General features: G+C 46.9%; 1 protein-coding gene and 1 long non-coding RNA gene across 2 annotated transcripts in view; both read right to left on the reverse strand.

Annotated features, from left to right (window-relative positions):
- Positions 1 to 10,881, reverse strand: part of LOC120909511 (zinc finger protein 260-like) — a 51,260-nt gene extending 40,379 nt beyond the window's left edge. Inside the window, exons 1-3 of the mRNA XM_040321286.1 lie at positions 10,876 to 10,881; positions 10,629 to 10,775; positions 9,885 to 10,020 (exon numbers count right to left, since the gene is read on the reverse strand). Of these exons, the coding sequence (XP_040177220.1) occupies positions 9,885 to 10,020; positions 10,629 to 10,691 (199 nt within the window). The 5' untranslated portion in view covers positions 10,692 to 10,775; positions 10,876 to 10,881. The remainder of the gene's footprint in view (positions 1 to 9,884; positions 10,021 to 10,628; positions 10,776 to 10,875) is intronic.
- Positions 5 to 837, reverse strand: LOC120909518. Its single transcript, XR_005741286.1, has 3 exons — positions 805 to 837; positions 293 to 434; positions 5 to 43 (listed from the first exon to the last, which is right to left on the reverse strand). It is a non-coding gene; the product is annotated as an uncharacterized LOC120909518 (long non-coding RNA).
- Positions 10,882 to 25,111: the final 14,230 nt, after the last annotated feature.

Consider the following 25,111-nt stretch of genomic DNA (forward strand, 5'->3'; position numbering starts at 1 on the left):
GGAGGGGGACATCTCTCTGGTGGGTTCCCATTACTGGATCCATCTGTAGGAAACACACACACTGACTGAATACATTGTTTCTATGTGTTTATCAGATGATGGGGGATCTAGGTGGACCCTCCGTACTGCTCTCTCCTTTACAATCAAGTCTCCTCTTACCCGGTGATGTGAGGGGCGTCTGATTCTCCATCATGACGTCCTTGTAGAGATTTACCTGATGTGAAGGTCTACATATCCCCAATCATCAATCTATATTCTTAAGCAGTTTATTTATTTTGTGTTCATTACTCACCCGTGCTCATATCTTGAAAAGGTTCTTCCTCTTTAGTTGTCACTATCATCCCAACTTCCTCCTTAGACTCCTGATAACCCATCACAGTCGTCTCCTCTTCTTCCACTTTAACCTCATTTTTTACATACATCTGTTCTTTATACTGAGCCATTAAAAATAAAAAAAATAAAATGTGATGACAAATAGGCTGAAAGAAGAGTATAATCTCATAAAGTCTAGAGTCACTTTTTGTGTTCTTCCCATCTACCTGATGATGGTGAGGGATGGTGTGACCTCCCTGTGTGGAATCCCAGGAATATAGAGAACCTCCCTCCTCCAAAGACGGCTGAGCTCCACTTATCAATGTCTCTTCTTCTTCCGCTTTAATCTCAGGTTTGATGTTTTTTAGTTCTTCACCCTAAACCCCAAACATTATAGAATATATTTGAAAAAAGGAACAAGAGATTATACATCGGAATGTCTTCTCATAGCTTAGAATTCATTTTCAGTTCTTGTGGCTCATTCCCACCTACCTGATGATGGTGAGGGATGGTGTGATCTTCCTGTGTGGAATCCCGGGAATACAGAGGAAAGGGACAGATGATGGGGGATCTAGGTGGACCCTCCGTACTGCTCTCTCTTTTGCAATAAAGTCTCCTCTTACCCGGTGATGTGAGAGGCAGCTAATTGTCCATCATGACATCCTTGTTTCAGGAAGTGAGGTGAAGGCACACTGAAGGTTAAATTGTCACCAGACTTCACCAGATGATCAGTCTGCTTTGATAAAGCAACAATATTGTCATGTGACTTCCCAGAATCCTCCTCAGTAGAAATCCAGATAAAGCCTCACTAGTTTTTAGAGAACACCCAACAATGACTGTGAAATCCGGGAGCCATTTCATCATCCATAGGCTCCAATCATGCAGCCATTGTCGGAGGTCCCTCCTCCCTGCAGTTTTCACTGGATGACACATGGAAGCCAGATCACATGACCAGACCAGAGAGGGTTGAAAATAGTTAAGTATATACTGTACATCTTTTTTATTGCACAGGTTAGTTAATGTAGGTGTTAGCAGGGATAGGCAGCATTTTTAAGACTAGTCAGGTTTTAGATGGAATTCTACTATCTTATTACCTCCTCTGCTGCCAGTTCCTCCTCTACTTCCTCCCGACTCACCTTTGACCTGGATCTTCCTTTTTAGACCTCAACATTACTTCCTGTTCATATGTTACCTCACTTCCTGTCTGTAGATCACTTCCTGTCTGCACCTGACATCTTTTCCTCCCCATTTCTGGCATCATTTCCTGTGTCTGTACAATCACACACTTCCATGCTTTTGTTCCACTCAATATAATTGGGAAAAACCACCTTGAGAGTAATTTCATTAAAAGGGGGAGTCCTGTCTATTTTCAGTATGTGAACATAATAGGATAACACTGCAATGTTTAAAAAATAGGAGCCACTAGACATGTAACCTTCTTACAAAATTGCAGATAAATTAGCAAAAACTAATTATGTATGTTGACCTCCCTGGCGGTATGGTTCTTTCTGGTTTTAGGTGCTGAAAGCGGTACAATTATTTTGCATGAATATTTGGCGTTTTATATTGTAGGCCTGCAAACACAGCGGGGGAAGCTTGCACACACAACGGAGACACATCGCAGGAGCAGGAACAAGGTAAGTAACTCTCCCTTTATCCTGCAATGCGATCCCGAGTCTGGCTCGGGGATACCACTTTTGGTATGTAAAATTAACCCCGAGCCAGACTCGGAATACCGCTAAGGAGGTTAATTGCTTACCTGCCGTGTTTTTCCTCTCCATAATTTTTTTTTTCTCCCTTGCATTGTGCATTTATGTGTCTGTAAGACTCCCATTAGTTCCTCTGTAATTAACCATTTGCCAACCACCCCACATACATTTACTGCAGGGCTCTCCTGCGTGAAATCACGTACAGGAACATGATTTTGCTCTTTTGGTTCTGGGGCGTGCTGCTGGTGACCCACTCTCGCTGTGATTTGGTACAGCGGGAGCCAATTAGTGGACCCGATGTCCGCTGGCAACTGGCGCTTGTTACGAAAGAGGCAGAGCGACGGTCTGCTTATATAAACAAGGCAGATCACCGTTCTGCTAGTAGGGAAGATACAGATCCTAAGCAGGAACACAGATCTCTGTCTTCCCACAGTGCAACTGTCCCCCACACAGTTAGAAAGCACCCCCTAGGGGACACATGTAACCCTTTGATCGCCCCTGCTGTTAACCCCTTCCCTGCCAATGTCAGTACAGTGATAGTGCTTATTATTTAGTACTGTATTGGTGTCACTGGTCCCCAAAAAAGTGTCACGATTTGTCCTCCACAATGTTGCCATCCCGTTATAAGTTGCTGAACACTGCCATTACTAGTAAAAAAAACATTACGTAAAACAATCCCATAGTTTGAGACACTAGAAAGCTCTATTTGTGTTCAGAGTCTCTGGATGGACAGTTGGATAAATGGTTCTATATTTAGTATGTATCCAGTCTATAAATCAGAGGCTCTGGATGGACAGTTGGATACATGGTTCTATATTTAGGGTGTATCTGATCTATAAACCAGAGGCTCTGGATGGACAGTTGGATAAATGGTTCTATATTTAGGATATATCCGGTCTATAAACCAGAGGCTCTGGATGAACAGTTGGATAAATGGATCTATATTTAGGATGTATCTGGTCTATAAACCAGAGGCTCTGGATGAACAGTTGGATAAATGGATCTATATTTAGGATGTATCTGGTCTATAAACCAGAGGCTCTGGATGGACAGTTGGATAAATGGCTCTATATTTATGTAGCCCCCTGCTCCTGATGACCAGGTGCTATGTTCAAATTTAGTGGGTGTCTGAGCTGATAATTAGCTCAGACTCTGCTAATTAAGGATAAATCAGCCTCTGTTCTGGCTATGGCTGTGCTTGGAGGGATTTCCCTTTGTTTGCCTGTAGGTGGCGTTGCCACCACAGGCCAATGTTGGAACACAAGCAGGTCAAGGTGCATTGGGTGTTTTTCCCTGGGAACAGCCCAGTGGGAGTGGTCTCCCTGCTGGGCATGCTGGGGAAGGATACTTAAGGGGCAGACGCCATTTTTCAAAGTCCTTTTTAGCCTTGTGGCCCTCCTGGCTCGAGTTATGTTTTAGTCAATTTTCAGCCGCGGGACCACGCTGGCCTGCATTGCTGCCAGGTAGGCCCAGTTGTCCTGACTGGGGCCTATGCTTTGAAGGTGATCCTGTGCTGTCTGTCCTGCGGGAGGAAGCCGCTCAATGGAGGAAACCAGGGGAGGACCTGTCCTGGAAAGGACCACGTGCAAGGCTGTGTAGCACTACCCCCGGAGGAGCTGATGGTTTGTTTTTGGTAGCATGTTACCTCTGTGACTCCGCTGTCTAGGATAGTTGATGAGAGCCGTAGTAATGGTTCTATATTTAGGATGTATCTGGTCTATAATCCAGATATTCTTGTCAGTTCTGTTTGTGTAGAGACAAATGTGACCAGCACAGTGTTCTCTATATAGCACTGTGGTATAGGTCAGATGTATATAAATGTATAATAATAATAGTGTGTGACTGAGGTGAGGTCTGAAATGAATCTCTGTGGAGAGCTGAATCTGCTCGGTGACTGTTATCCCAACTTGTGATTGGTTCCTGTGGAGGGAATGCAGCCAGTAGCAGTGCAGAGCTGTTAGGATAGTCTGAGTTGAGAGTAGAATCCACCTGGTGACTATGATCCTGCCCTTTGATTGGTTGGTGTGGAGGGAGTGCAGCCAATGGCAGTGGAGGAGGTATGAAGCTGGAACTCTGAGGTGATGGCTGTGAGGTGTCCGACTCTCCTCGGCCCTTCTATTACTGAATTCTCCATTTTATTTTACATTGGTGACAGAAGTGATGGTGGAATGGGTTCGGTTTTCTGTCACAGGAAATGTGGTAAAGGTAAAATTATGTCAGAATCACATTTTTATATCCCTCTATATGTATATGTGTGTATACCTGTGTACTTTCAGGTACAGGTGCTATTCTAAATTTAAGGGGGATGAGAGAGTTAGTTAGCGCTCATCCAGTTGATTTGCTAAATTGGGTCTCTGTTTCAGCTGGGCTGTGCTGTGGGCTCATTCTGTTGTTGCTGGGGTGTTGTACCACCCCAGGGTGACAGGTGGCACCAGTGGAGTCCAGGCTAGGGTATCTCTTGCCAGCAGCCAATCAGGACGGGTTTTCCCTTGCGGGGCATGCTGGGAGCGGGTACTTCTGGAGCAGACGCCATCGGGCGGGGTTCTTGTTCCTGGTGTGGCACCCACCTTCGGGGTGACCACACATCACGGCTCCCCGGCGATATGGCCTACCAGGCCATGGTGCGCGTGCCACGTGGTGTTCCTGGTTCCGGGACCATGTTAGCCCGGGAACATTTCAAGCTGTGGCGGGGCTCCAGTAATCGACTGGGCCCCAACTCTGAGGAGATCCCAAGCAAGTGTAGCTGTTCGGTGGGGAGTCCGTCTAAGGAGCGCCAATGAGAGGCTGGTGGTCCAACAGGGCCTAGACAATCCACCAGGGATCGAGGTAACCGGACACTGAGGGGGTGGATGTTGGCCACCTGTCAGTCGGTAACCTAATTGAAACTACCTGAGCAAGATCTAGGCAAGAAGAAGTTTACTGAGGAGAATAGTCTCCCTAAATTAAGTTCCGAGGCCAGGTCTGTGGCAGAGGCCTGTTCCTCTCAAAGTTCCGAGTGATATCCTGGCTGCCAGGTCGGTGTGAGAGGCCTGTCCAGGTACACTATACCCACTCCGGCTGGAGTGGCGACGAAAGTAAAGTGTCGTTGGAAGCAGGATTGCTTCTGTGTTGTTGGGCCTGAATCTGCTATTTCTCCTCCTCATACATCACTGCTATTTACCTCAAGTTTGTTGTTTACCGTGTCTGGTAAAATAAAGCACAAGAAAAGACACCTGCTGTTTGGACATTCCATCATTTCTGCTCTCATCATCATCTACCCCTAGACGCTTCATTCAATAACTTCTACCTTCAGTGCTGCGAATTCCATTACCAGGGATGAATGTACTAGGAAAGGATATGCAGCTGTAGCAGGAGCCCTGCGGCCCCCGCATTTCCTGCTGGGCACCACCGGGACTGACACAGCCTGTCAGCTCCTGTGGGGTAATTCTCCCCCTCACTCATCAGTAGCAGGAGACACTGCCTCCCAATGGTTTAAGAACTACACAGGCCAGCATGCCCTGGAGGCAAAGAAGAAAAAAATACCAAGAGGCTGCCTGGGAGCTAGGCAGACACCACAAGACAAGTGAGAAGACCGGACACAGGGACGAGATACGCCGTCTAGGGTACTGGATGAGAGCTGTAATAAAGTTAATGTCCACACAAACAGGTGTCTTTTCCCTGCTTTTATTACCCAACGGGGTAAAAATGGTAAATAGTAGAAAGGTGAAGGGATAGAAGAAATGGAAGGTGACAGATTCAGGTGTAACTGAATCTGCTTCCAACGAAAACTCTCCTCGCCACTCCAGCCAGAGTAGACATAGCGTACCCGGACAGGCCTCTCTCACCAGCCTAGCAGCCAGAATGTCACTCGGAAATTTTAGGGTGAAGTCTCTGCCACAGACCCTCCTAAAGGTGGAGATAGTTTCGGTCCAAAATCCTTCTCAACTGGATTCAGTACCCGGATCTCCTTCAAACAGCTTTAGTTATGTCAGGAACTGATAGGCGACCATCGTCCAGCCTCTCAGATACAAAGTGTCCTTCGATGAGTAAGTAGGCCTCTCCTGAGACACCAACCTCATGCTTGGTGACCCCCAGACAGGTTCTCCATCGATCGGCTTCGTCCCACGGGACGAACAGCACAGGACCACTTGTAGATTGCAAACCCAGTCTACGAGATAGGTTAATGCCCCGGACCAACGTGGTCCCGGAGCCAGAAACAACGCAACACACACATGGGTGGTGGGACGACTGCCCAGGTGGATGGCAGCCAGGGCGACGACCCTAACCAATGGTGTCTGCCCCCTAAATACCCCTCCCCAGCATGCACAGCGAGGCGATCAACCCTCCTGATTGGCTGCCAAAGAGAAGTATCAACACGACCCTGACTCCACTGCTGCCACCTACCATCTAGGGGGCCTGAAGTCCCCAGACAGCAGCATGGGCACACAGTACAGCCAGAGCTGGAACAGAGGCCTTAAATTTAGCTGAATAAACATGGTCAGAGGCAACTAACTCTCTGACCCCCCTTAAATTTACAACAGCACCTGCTATAAAAGTAGCAGGGCACTACAGAGGGATTTTACCTTCAGTCAGGATCTGGACCACTCTAGTATCTTCATTTTTATACCATTTTAAAAAGGTTAGAGCATTCAAGGCTGGTGGAAACTCATGGTTTCCAAATAGAGGTGTCATTGGCCTGATCTGTGTGGACCAATTCTCGTTTTTTAGCATTACATCCCATGCCTTTAACGTGGAGGATACCAGCATCGGCATTTCTCTCATGGCGGGTCGTACATTCCGATTTATCCATGGTAGTGATTTAAGTTTTATTTTGGTGATATCCTCCTCTAGTTTTTTCCATTGTTTAGTTTTTGCATTATGAAACCAATCCGCTATTCTCCACATGAATACCGCCCGTAAATATAATGAGAAGTCTGGGAGCGCTAGACCTCTTTTTTTTGTGATTCAGCTGTCAGTTGGGCATTTACACTGATTTTCTGTGCTCTAATGCTCACCCATATGACATAAAGAGAAAACAGGGAAGTACACAATCTAATGCATAGAAAACTTTATTGAGATATAAACACATTCATCAAAAGATTGCATTCACATGTGGCAATAAGAGGATATACATTGTACCCAGCGTTATGAACACAGAGGGAAGGACACCGACAAGCTGGAGAAATGAGGATGACTCACTCCCGCACTTAGAGGATAGCAGGACTTCTCTGTTTTTTTTAGAAGTTGTCCTTTCCGAGTGAAAGATTTCCCGCACTCTGTACATAAACAAGGACGCTCATCCGTGTGAATTCTTTGGTGTTTAACTTTCCTTTACAAATGAAAGATTTCCCGCACTCTGAACATGAATAGGGAAGCTCAGCCATGTGAATTTTCTGATTTTTAACAAGATTATGTTTCTTATTGAAAGATTTCCTGCACACTGAACATGAAAAAGGACGCTCACCTGTGTGAATTATCTGGTGTCTAATAAGGTCTTATTTACAAATGTAAGATTTCCCACACTCTGAACATGAATAGGGAAGCTCACCTGCGTGACTTTTCTGGTGTTTCAAAAGGTTTCCTTTCAGAGTGAAATGTTTTTCCACACTCTACACATAAACAAGTATGCTCCCCTGTGTGACTTATCTGGTGTCTAACAGGACCTTCTATCTGAGTGAAAGATTTCCCGCACTCTGAACATGAATAAGGGCGCTCACCTGTGTGAATTCTCTGGTGTCTAACAAGGGCTCCTTGAAGAATGAAAGATTTCCCACACTCTGAACATGAAAAACAATGCTCATCAATGTGACTTTTCTGGTGTTCAAACAGGACTTCTTTTTGATTAAAAGATATCCCGCACTCTAAACATGAAAAAGGGTGCTCATGCATGTGAATTCTCTGGTGTTTAACAAGGGCTTTTTTCTGATTGAAAGATTTCCCGCACTCTGAACATGAATAGGGACGATCACCCGTGTGAATTCTCTGGTGTTCAACAAGGACCCCTTTTTGAGTGAAAGATTTCCCGCACTGTAAACATGAATAGGGACGCTCACCCGTGTGAATTCTCTGGTGTCTAACAAGGGCTATTTGAAGACTGAAAGATTTCCCGCACTCTGAACATGGATAACGACGTTCACCTGTGTGAATTCTAAGGTGTTCAACAAGGGGCCTCTTATGAATGAAGGATTTCCCACACTCTGAACATGAATAAGGACGCTCACCCGTGTGAATTTTCTGGTGTTCAACAAGGGTCCCTTTGTAAGTGAAAGATTTCCCGCACTGTAAACATGAATATGGACGCTCACCTGTGTGAATTCTCTGGTGTACAACAAGGGCTCCTTGATAAGTGAAAAATTTCCAACACTCTGAACATGAATAAGGACTCTCACCTGTGTGAATTATCTGGTGTGCAGTAAGTGCTCTTTTCTGAGTGAAAGATTTCCCACACTCTGAACATGAATAGGGACGCTCACCCATGTGGCTTCTCTGGTGCATAAAAAGGCCCCTTTTGTAAGTGAAACATTTCCCACACTCTAAACATGAATAAGGGCGCTCACCTGTGTGAATTCTCTGGTGTTGGACAAGGTCGTGTTTGCGAGTGAAAAATTTCCCGCACTCTGAACATGAATAAGGACGCCCACCCGTGTGAATTCTCTGGTGTGTAGAAAGTGCTCCTTTCCCAGTGAAAGATTTCCCACACTCTGAACATGAATATGGACGTTCTCCCATGTGAATTCTCTGGTGCCGAAAAAGGTTTCCCTTCTGAGTGAAAGATTTCCCGCACTCTGAACATGAGAATGGATTCTGACCTCGGTGATCTCCTTCATGAGGTGAGGAAGATTCCTCGGGATTAGAAGGATCTGTTGATCTATCTGCAGTGTGAGATCTTACATGGATATTTACAATCATAGCATGTGATTGATGAGAAGATTCCCCCTGATCAGAGGGATCCATTGATGTCTCCGGACAGGAAGGTCTGTGATGTATATTTTGTGTATTTGGATTTCCTCCTGGAGGATCCTGTGTGATGACATTATCTTCTGACTTACAATCAGCAGATAATAGAAGATGTCTCTCCGAGGAATTCCTCACATCACATCCATCTGCTGTAAAGAAATGGGAAAAAAAATAAATAAATAGTAAAACATTTCAGTAGATGACAAATAACTGGAGTTTTACGTATAAGCGGAGAAAGTGGAAAACTCCGATCTCAAATCTGGGCTCCGGTTCTCCCTCCAAAATCAATCAGAAAAGTCTTCATACCGGAGTCTGTATACAATATGTAAATTCTTTAACCACTTCCCGCACCCCATATAACAGAATGATGTGTGCAAAGTGATTAAGTGATCCTGACTGGACATCATGTGACATCCAGCGGAATAATCTGCAATTGTGCGCCCGCTGGAGATCGTTGGTGTGGTATGTTAGTCTGACCCACCGCATCACCGATCTCTAGGGTTGCCAACTCATCCCTTTAAAACAGAACACATATTAATTACACAGGTTCTGTGGCTGATTAAGGAGGTAATTAAACTCACTTGGTGCCTTATTTGCATTAAATTAGCCTCAGAACCTGTGTAATTAATATGTGTTCTGTTTTAAAGGGATGAGTTGGCAACCCTACCGATCTCTGTAAAGAGCCTCTGATGTTGGCTCTTTACCATGTGATTAGCTGTGTCCAATCACAGTGTAAACAGGAAGAGACGTTTATCGGCTTTTCCTCACCTTGCACTGACAGACCTACCCCTACCCACAGAAACTGCATCAATGGTCACCACAGTTCCCTCTCATGAATTGGCTGCTTCTCATCAAGCTTCACTTTATACCATCAAGGGTTAACTAAATTGTACATTTCATTCCCCAGTTTCAGTGTTTGTTACTTACTTGTGTCGAAAGGTGGAGAAATGTCATCCTGTTCCCTCTTCATAATCATCCCAACCTCCTCCATGGACAGCTGATCACCCCCCACATACGTCTCTTCCTCTTTAACCTCAGCTTTTATATTATTTCGTTCTTCACCCTAAACCCCAAAATAATAGAAAATATTTATTAAAGCTGAACTCCGGGCAGATATAAACAACACAAATGAATGCAGTGCATTCATTTAGTTTTATTTTCATAAATGTAAGCAGTATAAGTTTAAGAATGTGACCTGGTATCAGGCTCTTGCAGTACCTGCGCATAAGCACTAGGGGAGGGACAAGACCGATAGGCATTATTAACCTGAAGCAGAGATAAACCAGGTCTACTGCCCATTTCCTCAAAACCATGGAAGCGAGGGACCCACCCCCTAGGGGAAGATGATCACCTCAGCCTGGACTTACAGGACCAAAATAGCAGCATCATGTCAATTAGCATCCCCCCCCCCCCCCAATTGAAGGGACACAAGGAGGAAGAGGACCCATGATGACATATGGATTAGACCTTAGGATCCACAGAAGATAGAAACATGATTTACTGATTTAAAACAGCAAAAAAGAAGTGAAAAATTTGAGCATCAAATGAAGATGGGGTGCAGGCAGAAATTTGGATATAGTAGTAGAAGTATGAAAACAAGAGACTACATAGAAGAATGCCATCTAACCAATTCCGAAATATTTCTGCGCTCCACACTCTGAGTCCACCTACCTGATGATGGTGAGGGATGGTGTTATCTTCCTGTGGGGAATACAGAGGACAACCCTCCTCCATAAACTGCTGAGCTCCACTCAACAACGTCTCTTCTTCTTCGCCTTTAATCTCAGCTTTGATGGCTTTCAGTTTTTCACCCTGAACCTCAAAGATGACAGAACACATTTGTAAAATAGAAAGAGAGATTACATAGAAGAAAGTTCTCGTAGCTTAACATTTTTTTTTAGTTCTCAATCCCATTTACCTGATGATGGTGAGGGATGGTGTGATCTTCCTGTGTGGAATCCCGGGAATACAGAGGAGGGGGACATCTCTCTGGTGGGTTCCCATTACTGGATCCATCTGTAGGAAACACACACACTGACTGAATACATTGTTTCTATGTGTTTATCAGATGATGGGGGTTCTAGGTGGACTCTCCGTACTGCTCTCTCCTTTACAATAAAGTCTCCTCTTACCCGGTGATGTGAGGGGCGTCTGATTCTCCATCATGACGTCCTTGTAGAGATTTACCTGATGTGAAGGTCTACATATCCCCAATCATCAATCTATATTCTTAAGCAGTTTATTTATTCAGTGTTCATTACTCACCCGTGCTCCTATCTATAAAAGGTTCCTCCTCTTTAGTTGTCACTATCATCCCAACTTCCTCCTTAGACTCCTGATAACTCATCACAGTCGTCTCCTCTTCTTCCTCTTTAACCTAATTTTTTACATGCATCTGTTCTTTATACTGAGCCATTAAATAGAAAAAAAAAGAAAATGTGATGACAAATAGGCTGAAAGAAGAGTATAATCTCATACAGTCTAGAGTCACTTTTTGTGTTCTTCCCATCTACCTGATGATGATGAGCGATGGTGTGACCTTCCTGTGTGGATTCCCAGAAATATAGAGGACCTCCCTCCTCCATAGATGGCTGAGCTCCACTAGTCAATGTCTCTTCTTCTTCCGCTTTAATCTCAGGTTTGCTGTTTTTTAGTTCTTCACCCTAAACCCCAAAAATTATAGAATATATTTGAAAAAAGGAACAAGAGATTACACATCGGAATGTCTTCTCGTAGCTTAGAATTCATTTTCAGTTCTTGTGGCTCACTCCCCCCTACCTGATGATGGTGAGGGATGGTGTGATCTTCCTGTGTGGAATCCCGGGAATACAGAGGAAAAGGACAGATGATGGGGGATCTAGGTGGACCCTCCGTACTGCACTCTCTTTTACAATAAAATCTCCTCTTACCCGGTGATGTGAGAGGCAGCTAATTGTCCATCATGACATCCTTGTTTCAGGAAGTGAGGTGAAGGCACACTGAAGGTTAAATGGTCACCAGATGATCAGTCTGCTTTGATAAAGCAACAATATTGTCATGTAACCTCCCAGAATCCTCCTCAGTAGAAATCCAGATAAAGCCTCACTAGTTTTTAGAGAACACCCAACAATGACTGTGAAATCCGGGAGCCATTTCATCATCCATAGGCTCCAATCATGCAGCCATTGTCGGAGGTCCCTCCTCTCTGCAGTTTTCACTGGATGACACATGGAAGCCAGATCACATGACCAGACCAGAGAGGGTTGAAAATAGTTAAGTATAGACAGTACATCTTTTTTATTGCACAGGTTAGTTAATGTAGGTGTTAGCAGGGATAGGCAGCATTTTTAAGACTAGTCAGGTTTTAGATGGAATTCTACTATCTTATTACCTCCTCTGCTGCCAGTTCCAGGAATGTCTCCGCTCTACTTCCTCCCGACTCACTTTGACCTGGATCTTCCTTTTTAGACCTCAAAATTACTTGCTGTTCATATGTTACCTCACTTCCTGTATGTAGATCACTTCCTGTCTGCACCTGACATCTTTTCCTCCCCATTTCTGGCATCATTTCCTGTGTCTGTACAATCACACTCTTCCGTGCTTTTGTTCCACTTGATATAATTGGGAAAGACCACCTTGAGAGTAATTTCATGAAAGGGGGAGTCCTGTCTATTTTCAGTATGTGAACATTAGAAGATAACACTGCAATGGTTAAAAAATAGGAGCCACTAGACCTGTAACCTTCTTACAAAATTGCAGATAAATTATCAAAAACAAATTATGTATGTTAACCTCCCTGGTGGTATGGTTCTTTCTGGTTTTAGGTGCTGAAAGCGGTACAATTATTTTGCATGAAAATTTGATGTTTTATATTGTAGGCCTGCAAACACAGCGGAGGAGCTCACACACACAGCGCAGACACATCGCAGGATCAGGAACAAGGTAAGTAACTCTCCCTGTATCCTGCAATGCGATCCAGAGTCTGGCTCGGGGATACCGCTTTTGGTATGTAAAATTAACCCAGAGCCAGACTCGGGAATACCGCTAAGGAGGTTAATTCCTTACCTGCCGTGTTTTTCCTCTCTATAAAATATTTTTTCCCTCCCTTGCATTGTGCATTTATGTGTCTGTAAGACTCCCGTTAGTTCCTCTGTAATTGCCGACCACCCCACATACATTTACTGCAGGGCTCTCCTGCGTGAAATCGCGTACAGGAACATGATTTTGCTCTTTTGGTTCTGGGGCGTGATTTGGCACAGCGGGAGCCAATTAGTGGACCCGATGTCCGCTGGCAACCACCGCTTGTTACGAAAGAGTGTGTTCAGAGACTTTGGATGGACAGTTGGATAAATGGTTCTATATTTAGTATGTATCCAGTCTATAAACCAGAGGCTCTGGATGGACAGTTGGATAAATGGCTCTATATTTAGGATGTATCTGATCTATAAACCAGAGGCTCTGGATGGACAGTTGGATAAATGGTTCTATATTTAGGATATTTCTGGTCTATAAACCAGAGGCTCTGGATGGACAGTTGGATAAATGGCTCTATATTTATGTAGCGCCCTGCTCCTGATGACCAGGTGCTATGTTCAAATTTAGTGGGTGTCTGAGCTGATAATTAGCTCAGACTCTGCTAATTAAGGCTAAATCAGCCTCTGTTCTGGCTATGGCTGTGCTTGGAGGGATTTCCCTTTGTTTGCCTATAGGTGGCGTTGCCACCACAGGCCAATGTTGGAACACAAGCAGGTCAAGGTGCATTGGGTGTTTTTCCCCAGGAACAGCCCAGTGGGAGTGGCCCTCCTGACTCGAGTTATGTTTTAGTCAATTTTCAGCCACAGGACCACGCTGGCCCGAGGCTGCATTGCTGCCAGGTAGGCCCAGTTGTCCTGACTGGGGCTTACGCTTTGAAGGTGATCCTGTGCTGTCTGTCCTGCGGGAGAAAGCCGCTCAATGGAGGAAACCAGGGGAGTACCTGTCCTGCAAAGAGTGTAGGTAAAAGGGAAACAGTCCTGCTTCCAATGACAAACTTTCACTTTGCCACTCCAGCCAGAATAGGTATAGCACACTTGGACAGGCCTCTCTCACAAGCCTGGCAGCCAGAATGACACTCAAACTTGGGGTTAAGTCTCTGGCACAGACCCTCCCAATGGTTGCAGAAAATAGTGGTCCGAAGTCCTCTTGACTGGACTTAACACCTGGATCTCCTTCAGGTAGTTTAGATTAGGTTACCGACTGATAGGCGACCAACATCCGGCCTCTCAGTGTCTGGTTCCCCTGGTCCCCGATGGATGGTCAGGCCCCTATTGGAACACCAGCCTCTCTTGGCACTCCTCAAGCAGACTCTCCACCGAACAGCTTCCTCCAACAGGACCGACAGCCCAGGTCCTCTTTAGGTGGGACCCAGTCAATTACTGAGTCCCAAGCGGCAGATCAAATGCTGCGGGCCTCCGTGGAATGGCTACCCTGAAGGTGGGTGCCACACGAGGAGAAGACCCAGGAAGATGGCGTGTGCACCATAAATACACCTCCCAGGATGCACAGCGAGGAAGCCTCCTCCTGATAGGCTGCTGGGGAAAAGTATCCAGTCCTTGACCCCCCTGCTGCCACCTGCCGACCTGGGGTGGAACTGCACCCTAGGAACAACAGCATGAGCCCACAGCACAGCCAAGCTGGGACAGAAGCTCCAAATTTGAACTAATTAACAATGGTCAGAGTCACTTAAAGGGGTGGTTCACCCTAAAAACTACTTGTTTTTATTAGACTGGCCCCCCACATTACAATACGATTAAGGCTATTATTATTTTTTTGATGCTGTACAAGCCGCGTCACGATTGGCGAAAGGAGCCGAACGGCGATGCGCATGCGCAGTATAGCGCCGACTCGCCGTTCGGCTCTTTTCGCCAACCGTGACGCGGCTTACGCGATGGGGGGAGCTCGTTTTTGGTCAAAATGTCAATCACAGACATGTGAGGAACGCCCACTCCCGCGGGACTCGCAACCCCGAAGCAACGGGTGAATATGCTGTACAAAGGTATGTACAGCATCAAAAAAAAAATAATAGCCTTAATCGTATTGTAATCTGGGGGGCCAGTCTAATAAAAAAAAGTAGTTTTTAGGGTGAACCACCCCTTTAACTCTCTGACCCCCTCTAAATTTCAATAGCACCGGTTCTGAAAAGTACCCAGGCGCTATAGCTGGTACTTTGGGAGAGGCCTGGTAACCTTATTGGAGGATGCACTGTAGTCAACGTTACCTTACAGTGTGCCGGGTTGGCTCTAAGACTGTAATGCTGGATATCCGGGTACCAAATCCTGTGACAGAGGATTCCGGAGCTGTTCATTTATACCTGCAACCAGTCTGTGGCAGAGACTGTTACTTTTTTTGTCCGGGCATCATCCTGGCTGCTAGGCCAGGTGAGAGGGGTCTATCCGGGTGAGCAATACCCACTCAAAGGAAAGTGGTGAGCATGACTTTGAAATGTAGAAATTCCCCAGTCATCTGCATTGTGTGCCTGAACCTTCCCCTAATCCTCCATCCCTCTATCTCTGCCTTTACCTCTACAAGTTGTTGTGAAATAAAACCTGAAAGAAAAAGGATTTATAACTTGTGTGGACATTGGAGTTCCTATAGACTCTCGTCTCATTCCCTAGACCAGGGGTCTCCAAACTACGGCCCGCGGGCCACATCCGGCCCGCTAGGACGTTTTGTCCGGCCCGCAGCTTCAGTGATCAGACTCACTGCAGGGACGGCTTGCTTTGCCTTCTGACATGCATTGAGGGATTTCAGCGCAGACCTGCTGCACTTCCCAGCTCCTCCACCAGAGTTAGTTAATTTTAGCTGTAACAGCTTGTCTGTGTAAAAGGGGCGGGAGCCGGGAAGTACAGCGTGTCTGCTCTAATGCTGGCTCTTCAGAAGCAGGCAAGCAGCACAGAACACGCTGATATACGGGGAAACTTGCAGACAGACAGTGATGAGGAAAATACTGTGCTGGGGGGGGGCACAAGTATAGAGGGGGGACAAAACTGTGTGTGGTGGGAGATCTGATGTGGATGTAGTGATGGCTCTGATGGGGATGTGGTGGGGGCTCTGATGGGGATGTAGTGATGGCTCTGATGGGGATGTAGTGATGGCTCTGATGGGGATGTAGTAATGGCTCTGTGGATGTAGTGATGGCTCTGATGGGGATGTAGTGATGGCTCTGATGGGGATGTAGTAATGGCTCTGGTGGGGGCTCTGGTGGGGATGTGGATGTAGTTATGGCTCTGATGGGGATGTAGTGATGGCTCTGATGGGGATGTGGTGATGGCTCTGATGGGGATGTAGTGATGGCTCTGATGGGGATGTAGTGATGGCTCTGATGGGGATGTAGTGATGGCTCTGGTGGGGATGTGGATGTGGTGATGGCTCTGATGGGGATGTAGTGATGGCTCTGATGGGGATGTAGTGATGGCTCTGATGGGGATGTGGTGATGGCTCTGATGGGGATGTGGTGGGGGCTCTGATGGGGATGTAGTGATGGCTCTGATGGGGATGTAGTGATGGCTCTGATGGGGATGTAGTGATGGCTCTGATGGGGATGTGGTGGGGGCTCTGATGGGGATGTAGTGATGGCTCTGATGGGGATGTGGTGGGGGCTCTGATGGGGATGTAGTGATGGCTCTGATGGGCATGTAGTGATGGCTCTGATGGGGATGTAGTGATGGCTCTGGTGGGGGCTCTGGTGGGGATGTGGATGTGGTGATGGCTCTGATGGGGATGTGGATGTAGTGATGGCTCTGATGGGGATGTAGTGATGGGGATTTGGTGGGGGCTCTGATGGGGATGTAGTGATGGCTCTGATGGGGATGTAGTAATGGCTCTGGTGGGGATGTGGTGGGGGCTCTGATGGGGATGTGGTGATGGCTCTGATGGGGATGTAGTGATGGCTCTGATGGGGATGTAGTGATGGCTCTGATGGGGATGTGGTGATGGCTCTGATGGGGATGTGGTGATGGCTCTGATGGGGATGTGGTGATGGCTCTGATGGGGATGTGGTGATGGCTCTGATGGGGATGTAGTAATGGCTCTGGTGGGGATGTGGTGATGGCTCTGGTGGGGATGTGGATGTAGTGATGGCTCTGATGGGGATGTAGTGATGGCTCTGATGGGGATGTGGTGATGGCTCTGATGGGGATGTGGTGATGGCTCTGATGGGGATGTGGTGATGGCTCTGATGGGGATGTGGTGATGGCTCTGATGGGGATGTGGATGTGGTGATGGCTCTGGTGGGGATGTGGATGTAGTGATGGCTCTGATGGGGATGTAGTGATGTGGATGTAGTAATGGCTCTGGTGGGGATGTGGTGGGGGCTCTGGTGGGGATGTGGATGTAGTGATGGCTCTGATGTGGATGTAGTAATGGCTCTGGTGGGGATGTGGTGGGGGCTCTGGTGGGGATGTGGATGTAGTGATGGCTCTGATGTGGATGTAGTAATGGCTCTGGTGGGGATGTGGTGGGGGCTCTGGTGGGGATGTGGATGTAGTGATGGCTCTGATGTGGATGTAGTAATGGCTCTGGTGGGGATGTGGTGGGGGCTCTGGTGGGGATGTGGATGTAGTGATGGCTCTGATGGGGATGTAGTGATGTGGATGTAGTAATGGCTCTGGTGGGGATGTGGTGGGGGCTCTGGTGGGGATGTGGATGTAGTGATGGCTCTGATGTGGATGTAGTAATGGCTGTGGTGGGGATGTGGATGTAGTGATGGCTCTGATGTGGATGTAGTAATGGCTCTGGTGGGGATGTGGTGGGGGCTCTGGTGGGGATGTGGATGTAGTGATGGCTCTGATGGGGATGTAGTGATGTGGATGTAGTAATGGCTCTGGTGGGGATGTGGTGGGGGCTCTGGTGGGGATGTGGATGTAGTGATGGCTCTGATGGGGATGTGGTGATGGCTCTGGTGGGGATGTAGATGTGGAGGGGGCTCTGATGGGGAACACTGATGTAAGGCCTCGTGCACACTTAATATTTGGCCCTAGTGCACGAGGCTCTGGCATTTAGGTGCGGGCAGAGGATACAGGTGCACCATCCAGCCCTGCTAATGGCAGCTTTTTTTTAAATTCTGCTCTATTCCATAGCTGAGGAGTAATTTATAAATGGCTTCTTTTTTTTTCGGCCCGCGAATATCTGTAAAATATACAATGTGGCCCTCGAAGTCAAAAGTTTGGAGACCCCTGCCCTAGACAATGAAGAACAAGGTAACGTGCAAGGCCCAAAGCTAAACCAGCAGCTCCTACGGGGTAGTGCTACATTTAGGATGTATCCGGTCTATAAACCAGAGGCTCTGAATGGACAGTTGGATAAATGGTTCTATATTTAGGATGTATCTGGTCTATAAACCAGATATTCTTGTCAGTTCTGCTTGTGTAGAGACAAATGTGACCAGCACAGTGTTCTCTATACAGCACTGTGGTATAGGTCAGATGTATATAAATGTATAATAATAATAGTGTGTGACTGTGGTGAGGTCTGAGATGAATCTCTGTGGAGAGCTGAATCTGCCCGGTGACTGTTATCCCAACTTGTGATTGGTTCCTGTGGAGGGAATGCAGCCAGTGGCAGTGCAGAGCTGTTAGGATAGTCTGAGTTGAGAGTAGAATACACCTAGTGACTGTGATCCTGCCCTTTGATTGGTTGGTGTGGAGGGAGTGCAGCCAATGGCAGTGGAGGAGGTATGATGCGGGAACTCTGAGGTGATGGCTGTGAGGTGTTCCAGCTCTCCTCGGCCCTTCTATGACTGAATTCTCCATTTTATTTTACATTGGTGACAGAAGTGATGGTGGAAAGGGTTCGGTTTTCTGTCACAGGAAATGTGGTAAAGGTAAAATTATGTCAGAATCACATTTTTATATCCCTCTATATGTATATGTGTGTAGCGCCTGTGTACTTTCAGGTACAGGTGCTATTCTAAATTTAAGCGGGATGAGAGAGTTAGTTAGCTCTCATCCAGTTGATTTGCTAAATTGGGTCTCTGTTTCAGCTGGGCTGTGCTGTGGGCTCATTCTGTTGTTGCTGGGGTGTTGTACCACCCCGGGGTGACAAGTGGCGCCAGTGGTGTCCAGGCTAGGGTGTCTCTTGCCAGCAGCCAATCAGGAGGGGTTTTCCCTCGCGGGGCATGCTGGGAGAGGATACTTCTGGAGCAGACGCCATTGGGTGGGGTTCTTGTTCCTGGTGTGGCACCCACCTTCGGGGGGACCACACATCACGGCTCCCTGGCGATATGGCCTACCAGGCCTGGGTGCACGTGCCACGCGGTGTTCCTGGACCATGTTAGCCCGGAACATTTAAAGCTGTGGCGGGGCTCCAGTAATCGACTGGGCCCCAACTCTGAGGAGATCCCAAGAAAGTGTAGCTGTTTGGTGGGGAGTCCGTCTGAGGAGTGCCAATGAGAGGCTGGCGGTCCAACAGGGCCTAGACAATCCACCGTGATCGAGGTAACCGGACACTGAGGGGGTGGATGTTGGCCACCTGTCAGTCGGTAACCTAATTGAAACTACCTGAGCAAGATCTAGGCAAGAAGAAGTTTACTGAGGAGAATAGTCTCCCTAACCTAAGTTCCGAGGCCAGGTCTGTGGCATAGGCCTGTTCCTCTCAAAGTTCCAAGTGATATCTTGGCTGCCAGGTCGGTGTAAGAGGCTGCCCAGGTACACTATACCCACTCCGGCTGGAGTGGCGACGAAAGTAAAGTGTCGTTGGAAGCAGGATTGCTTCTGTGTTGTTGGGCCTGAATCTGCTATTTCTCCTCCTCATACATCTCTGCTATCTACCTCAAGTTTGTTGTTTACCGTGTTGGGTAAAATAAAGCACAAGAAAAGACACCTGCTGTTTGGACATTTCATCATTGCTGCTCTCATCATCATCTACCCCTAGACGCTCACAGAGGTAACACGCCATCCCAATATATAACCAGCGGCTCCTTCGGGGGTGAGCGCTACATGTGGTATCTGCTGGAGATAAAAGACATCACAGCGACTATGAAGGAAGAGGACAGCATGGCGGGGGGGGTTTCTGGTCATACTACCAATTTTATATTCCATTTAATAACTTCTACCTTCAGTGCTGCGAATTCCATTACCAGGCATGAATGTACTAGGAAAGGATATGCGGCCCCCGCATTTCCTGCTGGGCACCACCGGGACTGACACAGCCTGTCAGCTCCTGTGGGGTAATTCTCCCCCTCACTCATCAGTAGCAGGAGACACTGCCTCCCAATCTACTCTCTTCCCTGCTTCCTCATTGGTAGTTGGAGGGAACCAATGTTTTTTCACCACAGAGGATCAAAGAATTGTGGGGCATGTAGTCCCCAGTACAGGCCCACAGCTTTCCCTGGTTTAAGAACTACACAGCCCAGCATGCCCTGGAGGCAAAGAAGAAAAAAATACCAAGAGGCTGCCTGGGAGCTAGGCAGACACCACAAGGCAAGTGAAAAGACCGGACACAGGGACGAGTTGCTGCCTTCCCAGGTCAGTGTGTCGTTCCTCCCACAGACCAATGCCCACATTTTTATTTTCTTTAACTTATAAATATATATATAATAACTTTAATTTAAAAAAAATTTATTTTACACAAAAACAATACAAATACTACAGTAACTGACATAGCCCATTACCCACCCACTCCATATTATAATATATATACAGGGCCAGATTCACGTAGGAGAGCGTATCTTTAGATGGGCGTAGCGTATCCTATTTACGCTACGCCTCGGCAACTTAGACAGGCAAGTGCAGTATTCACAAAGCACTTGCTCCGTAAGTTGCGGCGGCGTAGCGTAAATGGTCTGGCATAAGCCCGTGTAATTCAAATTTGGAAGAGGTGGGCGTGTTGCATTCAAATGAGCCGTGACCCCACGTAAATGAAGCGCCGATCGTACGGCGCATGTATCAGTATCACATCGAATTTACTCCCTAAGATACGCCGGCTCAATGCCTGTGACGTGAACGTAACCTACACACATCTCCTTTCACGAACGACTTACGTAAACGACGTAAAAAGATACGCTTGTTCCGACGTCCATACTTTGCATTGGCTGCGCCTCATATAGCAGGGGTAACTTTACGCCGGACGTAAGCCTAACGTAAACGGCGTAGCGGGCGCAAGTACGTTCGTTAATCGGCGTATCTAGCTAATTTACATATTCAACGTGTAAATCTACGGAAGCGCCCCTTGCGGCCAGTGTAAATATGCACCCAAGATACGACGGCGTAGGAGACTTACGCCGCTCGTATCTTGGCCAAAATCATGCATAACTGATTCTAAGAATCGGGCGCATAGATACAACGGCTCGCATTGGGACTTACGACGGCGTATGTGGAGATACGCCGTCGTAAGTCCTTTGAGAATCTGGCCATATATATATATATATATATATATATATCACACACATCTAATATCATCTGATATCATAAACATATCTAAGAAAAAATCCTCTTTGCAATTATCACATCCATACAAGTTCTCTCCTGGTCTCTATTGCCTATCATAGCATAACACTACCACAAGAAAAAAAAAGAAAAGGAAAAGGGGGGAGGAAATAGGGGGGGGGGGGGGATTCCCTGACATGGAACTCTATAAATATACTGATATTGGTGTGGAGGTTCTAAACTCTACCCATTGCTGCCATGTCCTTAAAGTTTGTTCTTTAAAGGGTTAATAAAGGATACAAAATGTTCTCTTTAAAATAACAAACATGATATACTTACCTCCACTGTGCAGTTCGTTTTGCACAGAGTGGCCCCGATCCACTCCTTCTGGGGTCCCTTGGCGGCTGTCTCTGGTCCTCCCTGCAAGAACTCATCACCTTCATGCGAGAGAGCTCGCATGGTGATGAGTCCTTGCGGGCGCGCTCCCGTGATACAGCGAGCGGCCATAGCCGCTCACTGTATCACTCAGCCCCACCCCTCGGCGTGCCGCCTCACTGGATGTGATTGACAGCAGCGCCAGCCAATGACTGCGCTGCTTTCAATCCATCCGCTCTAGCCAATCAGCGGCCAGGCTGAGCGGCGAAGAGGATCTCTGGACCGAGCGCGGGACTTTCAAAGGGTCAGGTAAGTAAAACGGGGGCTCGGCATCATCAGATGTTTTTTCACCTTAATGCATAGATTGCATTAAGGTGAAAAATTGTTTTCCTTTACAACTCCTTTAAGGCCCGCTTCTACTTTTATGGTCATCTCCAGAGTATGCATCTCGCCCATTTCGCATATCCATTCTCCAATTGAAAGCGTCCCTGTTTTTTTCCAGTTCTAGGCTATAACTGTACGTTCTGCTACCAGCATGTGTCTTAATATGCCCCTTTTTATAGTCTTTATAGACCCTGAAATCATGGATAAAAGAGAAGCTAATACATCTGGTTGAATATTGATCCCCGTGACTTTATGATGTATACTATATATCTTGGTCCAGAATATCAGTGCTTCGGGGCAGTAGTACCATATATGAGACATTGTACCTTTTGCATTGTGGCATCTCCAACATGTCTCATAATTTTCACTATTGATTTTATGCATATCTACTGGGCATCTATACCATCTTGTTAAAGTGGTTGTAAACCCTGTTTGACTACTTCTACCTATAGGTAAGCCTAGAATAAGGCCCCTTTCACACTGGGGCGGGAGCAGCGGTGGCGGTATATCGGTGCTATACCGCCGGATTTGCCGCGGGATTCGGCCGCTAGCGGTGCGGTATTAACCCCCGCTAGTCCACCGCAAATCCCAACGGCACATGCGCGGGGAAGAAACAAAACCAAGTGCCGTTTCTTCCCTAGTCTGTGCCGTGAATAGCGGCTCTCGTGCGCAGGAGTGACGTCACGCGGCTCCGGCGAATCATAGAGCCGGAGTCCGCAGCCTGGAAGGAAGAGGAGACAGAAGATAGATGCAGCCTGCACAGGGGACATCGCTGGATTCTTTTGCAGGTAAGTGTCACAAAATGGGTTAGTATGCGATGCATACTAGCCGATTATGCTTTTAATTTGCAGGCTTTTCAGGTAGAAAAAGAGGAAGTAAAACCCATTAGGGTTTACTTCCTCTTTAAGATTCTATAGTTTCTTTCATGATATCTACTGGATATTGATAGCTTGTGTGCTATTAGGAAAGCTCTTTCCCTGTCCGATCTGGGAATGTTTCTTCCAAGTTCTTCCTCCCATCTATTTATACTGTATATGTTAGTTCTTCTTCTAGCCGTGTTGGGGTGGATCCAGAACCCTCTGACCTTCGAATATTATTTGGGAGGAGGTATTGTTATATTACGGATAATACATGTGTTAGTCTTTCCTCTTGTATTAGTAACCGCTCGAAGTCCGTGCCCGGTCTATCTAGTATCACATTTTTTATTAGTGATTGAGTGCATGTTCGAAGTTGTGGATATTGTATCCACATCTTCCTTTATTTTTAGACTAGGGATGAGCTGAACACCCCCCGTTCGTTTCGCACCAGAACCGTCGAACGGACCGAACGTTTGCGCAGACTTTTAGAACCCCTTTGTAGTCTATGGGACTCGAACATTCGAATTCAAAAGTGCTCCCATTTTTTATTAGTGATTGAGTGTATGTTCGAAGTTGTTGATATTGTATTCACATATTCATGTACTCCAGACCAAGGGAGTCTATTGGAGGTGTAGCACTACCCCCGAAGGAGCTGCTGGCTGTATTTGGGTGGCACGTTACCTCTATCTTCCTGCCGTCTAGGGTACTTGATGAGAGCTGTAATAAAGTCAATGTCCACACGAACAGGTGTCTTTTCTGTGCTTTTGTTACCCAACGGGGTAAAAATGGTAAATAGTAGAAAGGTGAAGGGATAGAAGAAATGGAAGGTGACAGATTCAGGTGTAACTGGTTCTTGGAAACAGTCCTGCTTCCAACGAAAATTCTCGCCACTCCAGCCAGAGCGCACCCGGACAGGCCTCTCTCACCAGCCTAGCAGCCAGAATGTCACTCGGAAATTTTAGGGTGAAGTCTCTGCCACAGACCCTCCTAAAGGTGGAGACAGTCTCGGTCCAAAATCCTTCTCAACTGGATTCAGCACCCGGATCTCCTTCAAACATCTTTAGTTACGTCAGGAACTGATAGGCGACCATCATCCAGCCTCTCAGATACGAAGTGTCCTTCGATGAGTAAGTAGGCCTCTCCTGAGACACCAGCCTCGTGCTCGGTATCCCTCAGACAGGTTCTCTATCGATCAGCTTCCTCCCAAGGGACGGACAGCCCAGGACCACTTGCAGACCCAGTCTACCTACTGAGTCTACGAAATAGGGTAATGCCCCGGACCAACATGGTCCCGGAGCCAGGAACACCGCAACACACACACCCCGGCCAGGAGGGCCACACACGGGGTGGTGGGACTGCCCATGTGGATGCCGGCAAGGTGACGACCCTAATCAATGGTGTCTGCCTCCTAAATACCCTTCCCCAGCATGCACAGCGAGGCGATCAACCCTCCTGATTGGATGCCGAGGAGAAGTATCCACACGACCCTGACTGCACTGCTGCTACCTACCGTCTGGGGGAGCCTGAAGTCCCCAGACAGCAGCATGGGTACACAGTACAGCCAGAGCTGGAACAGAGGCCTTAAATTTAGCCGAATAAACATGGTCAGAGGCAACTAACTCTCTGACCCCCCTTAAATTTACAACAGCACCCACTATAAAAGTAGCAGGGCGCTACAGAGGGATTTTACCTTCAGTCAGGATCTGGACCACTCTAGTATCTTCGTTTTTATACCATTTTAAAAAGGTTAGGGCATTCAAGGCTGGCGGAAACTCATGGTTTCCAAATAGAGGTGTCATTGGCCCGATCTGTGTGGACCAATTTTTGTTTTTTAGCATTACATCCCATGCCTTTAACGTGGAGGATACCAGCATCGGCATTTCTCTCATGGCGGGTCGTACATTACGATTTATCCATGGTAGTGATTTAAGTTTTATTTTGGTGATATCCTCCTCTAGTTTTTCCCATTGTTTAGTTTTTGCATTATGAAACCAATCCACTATTCTCCCCATGAATGCCGCCCGTAGATATAATGAGAAGTCTGGGAGCGCTAGACCTCTTTTTTTTGTGATTCAGCTGTCAGTTGGGCATTTACACAGATTTTCTGTGCTCTAATGCTCACCCATATGACATAAAGAGAAGACAGGGAAGTACACAA

This window comes from Rana temporaria, chromosome 8 (genome assembly GCF_905171775.1).
Source record: "Rana temporaria chromosome 8, aRanTem1.1, whole genome shotgun sequence".
Classification (NCBI taxonomy): domain Eukaryota; kingdom Metazoa; phylum Chordata; class Amphibia; order Anura; family Ranidae; genus Rana; species Rana temporaria.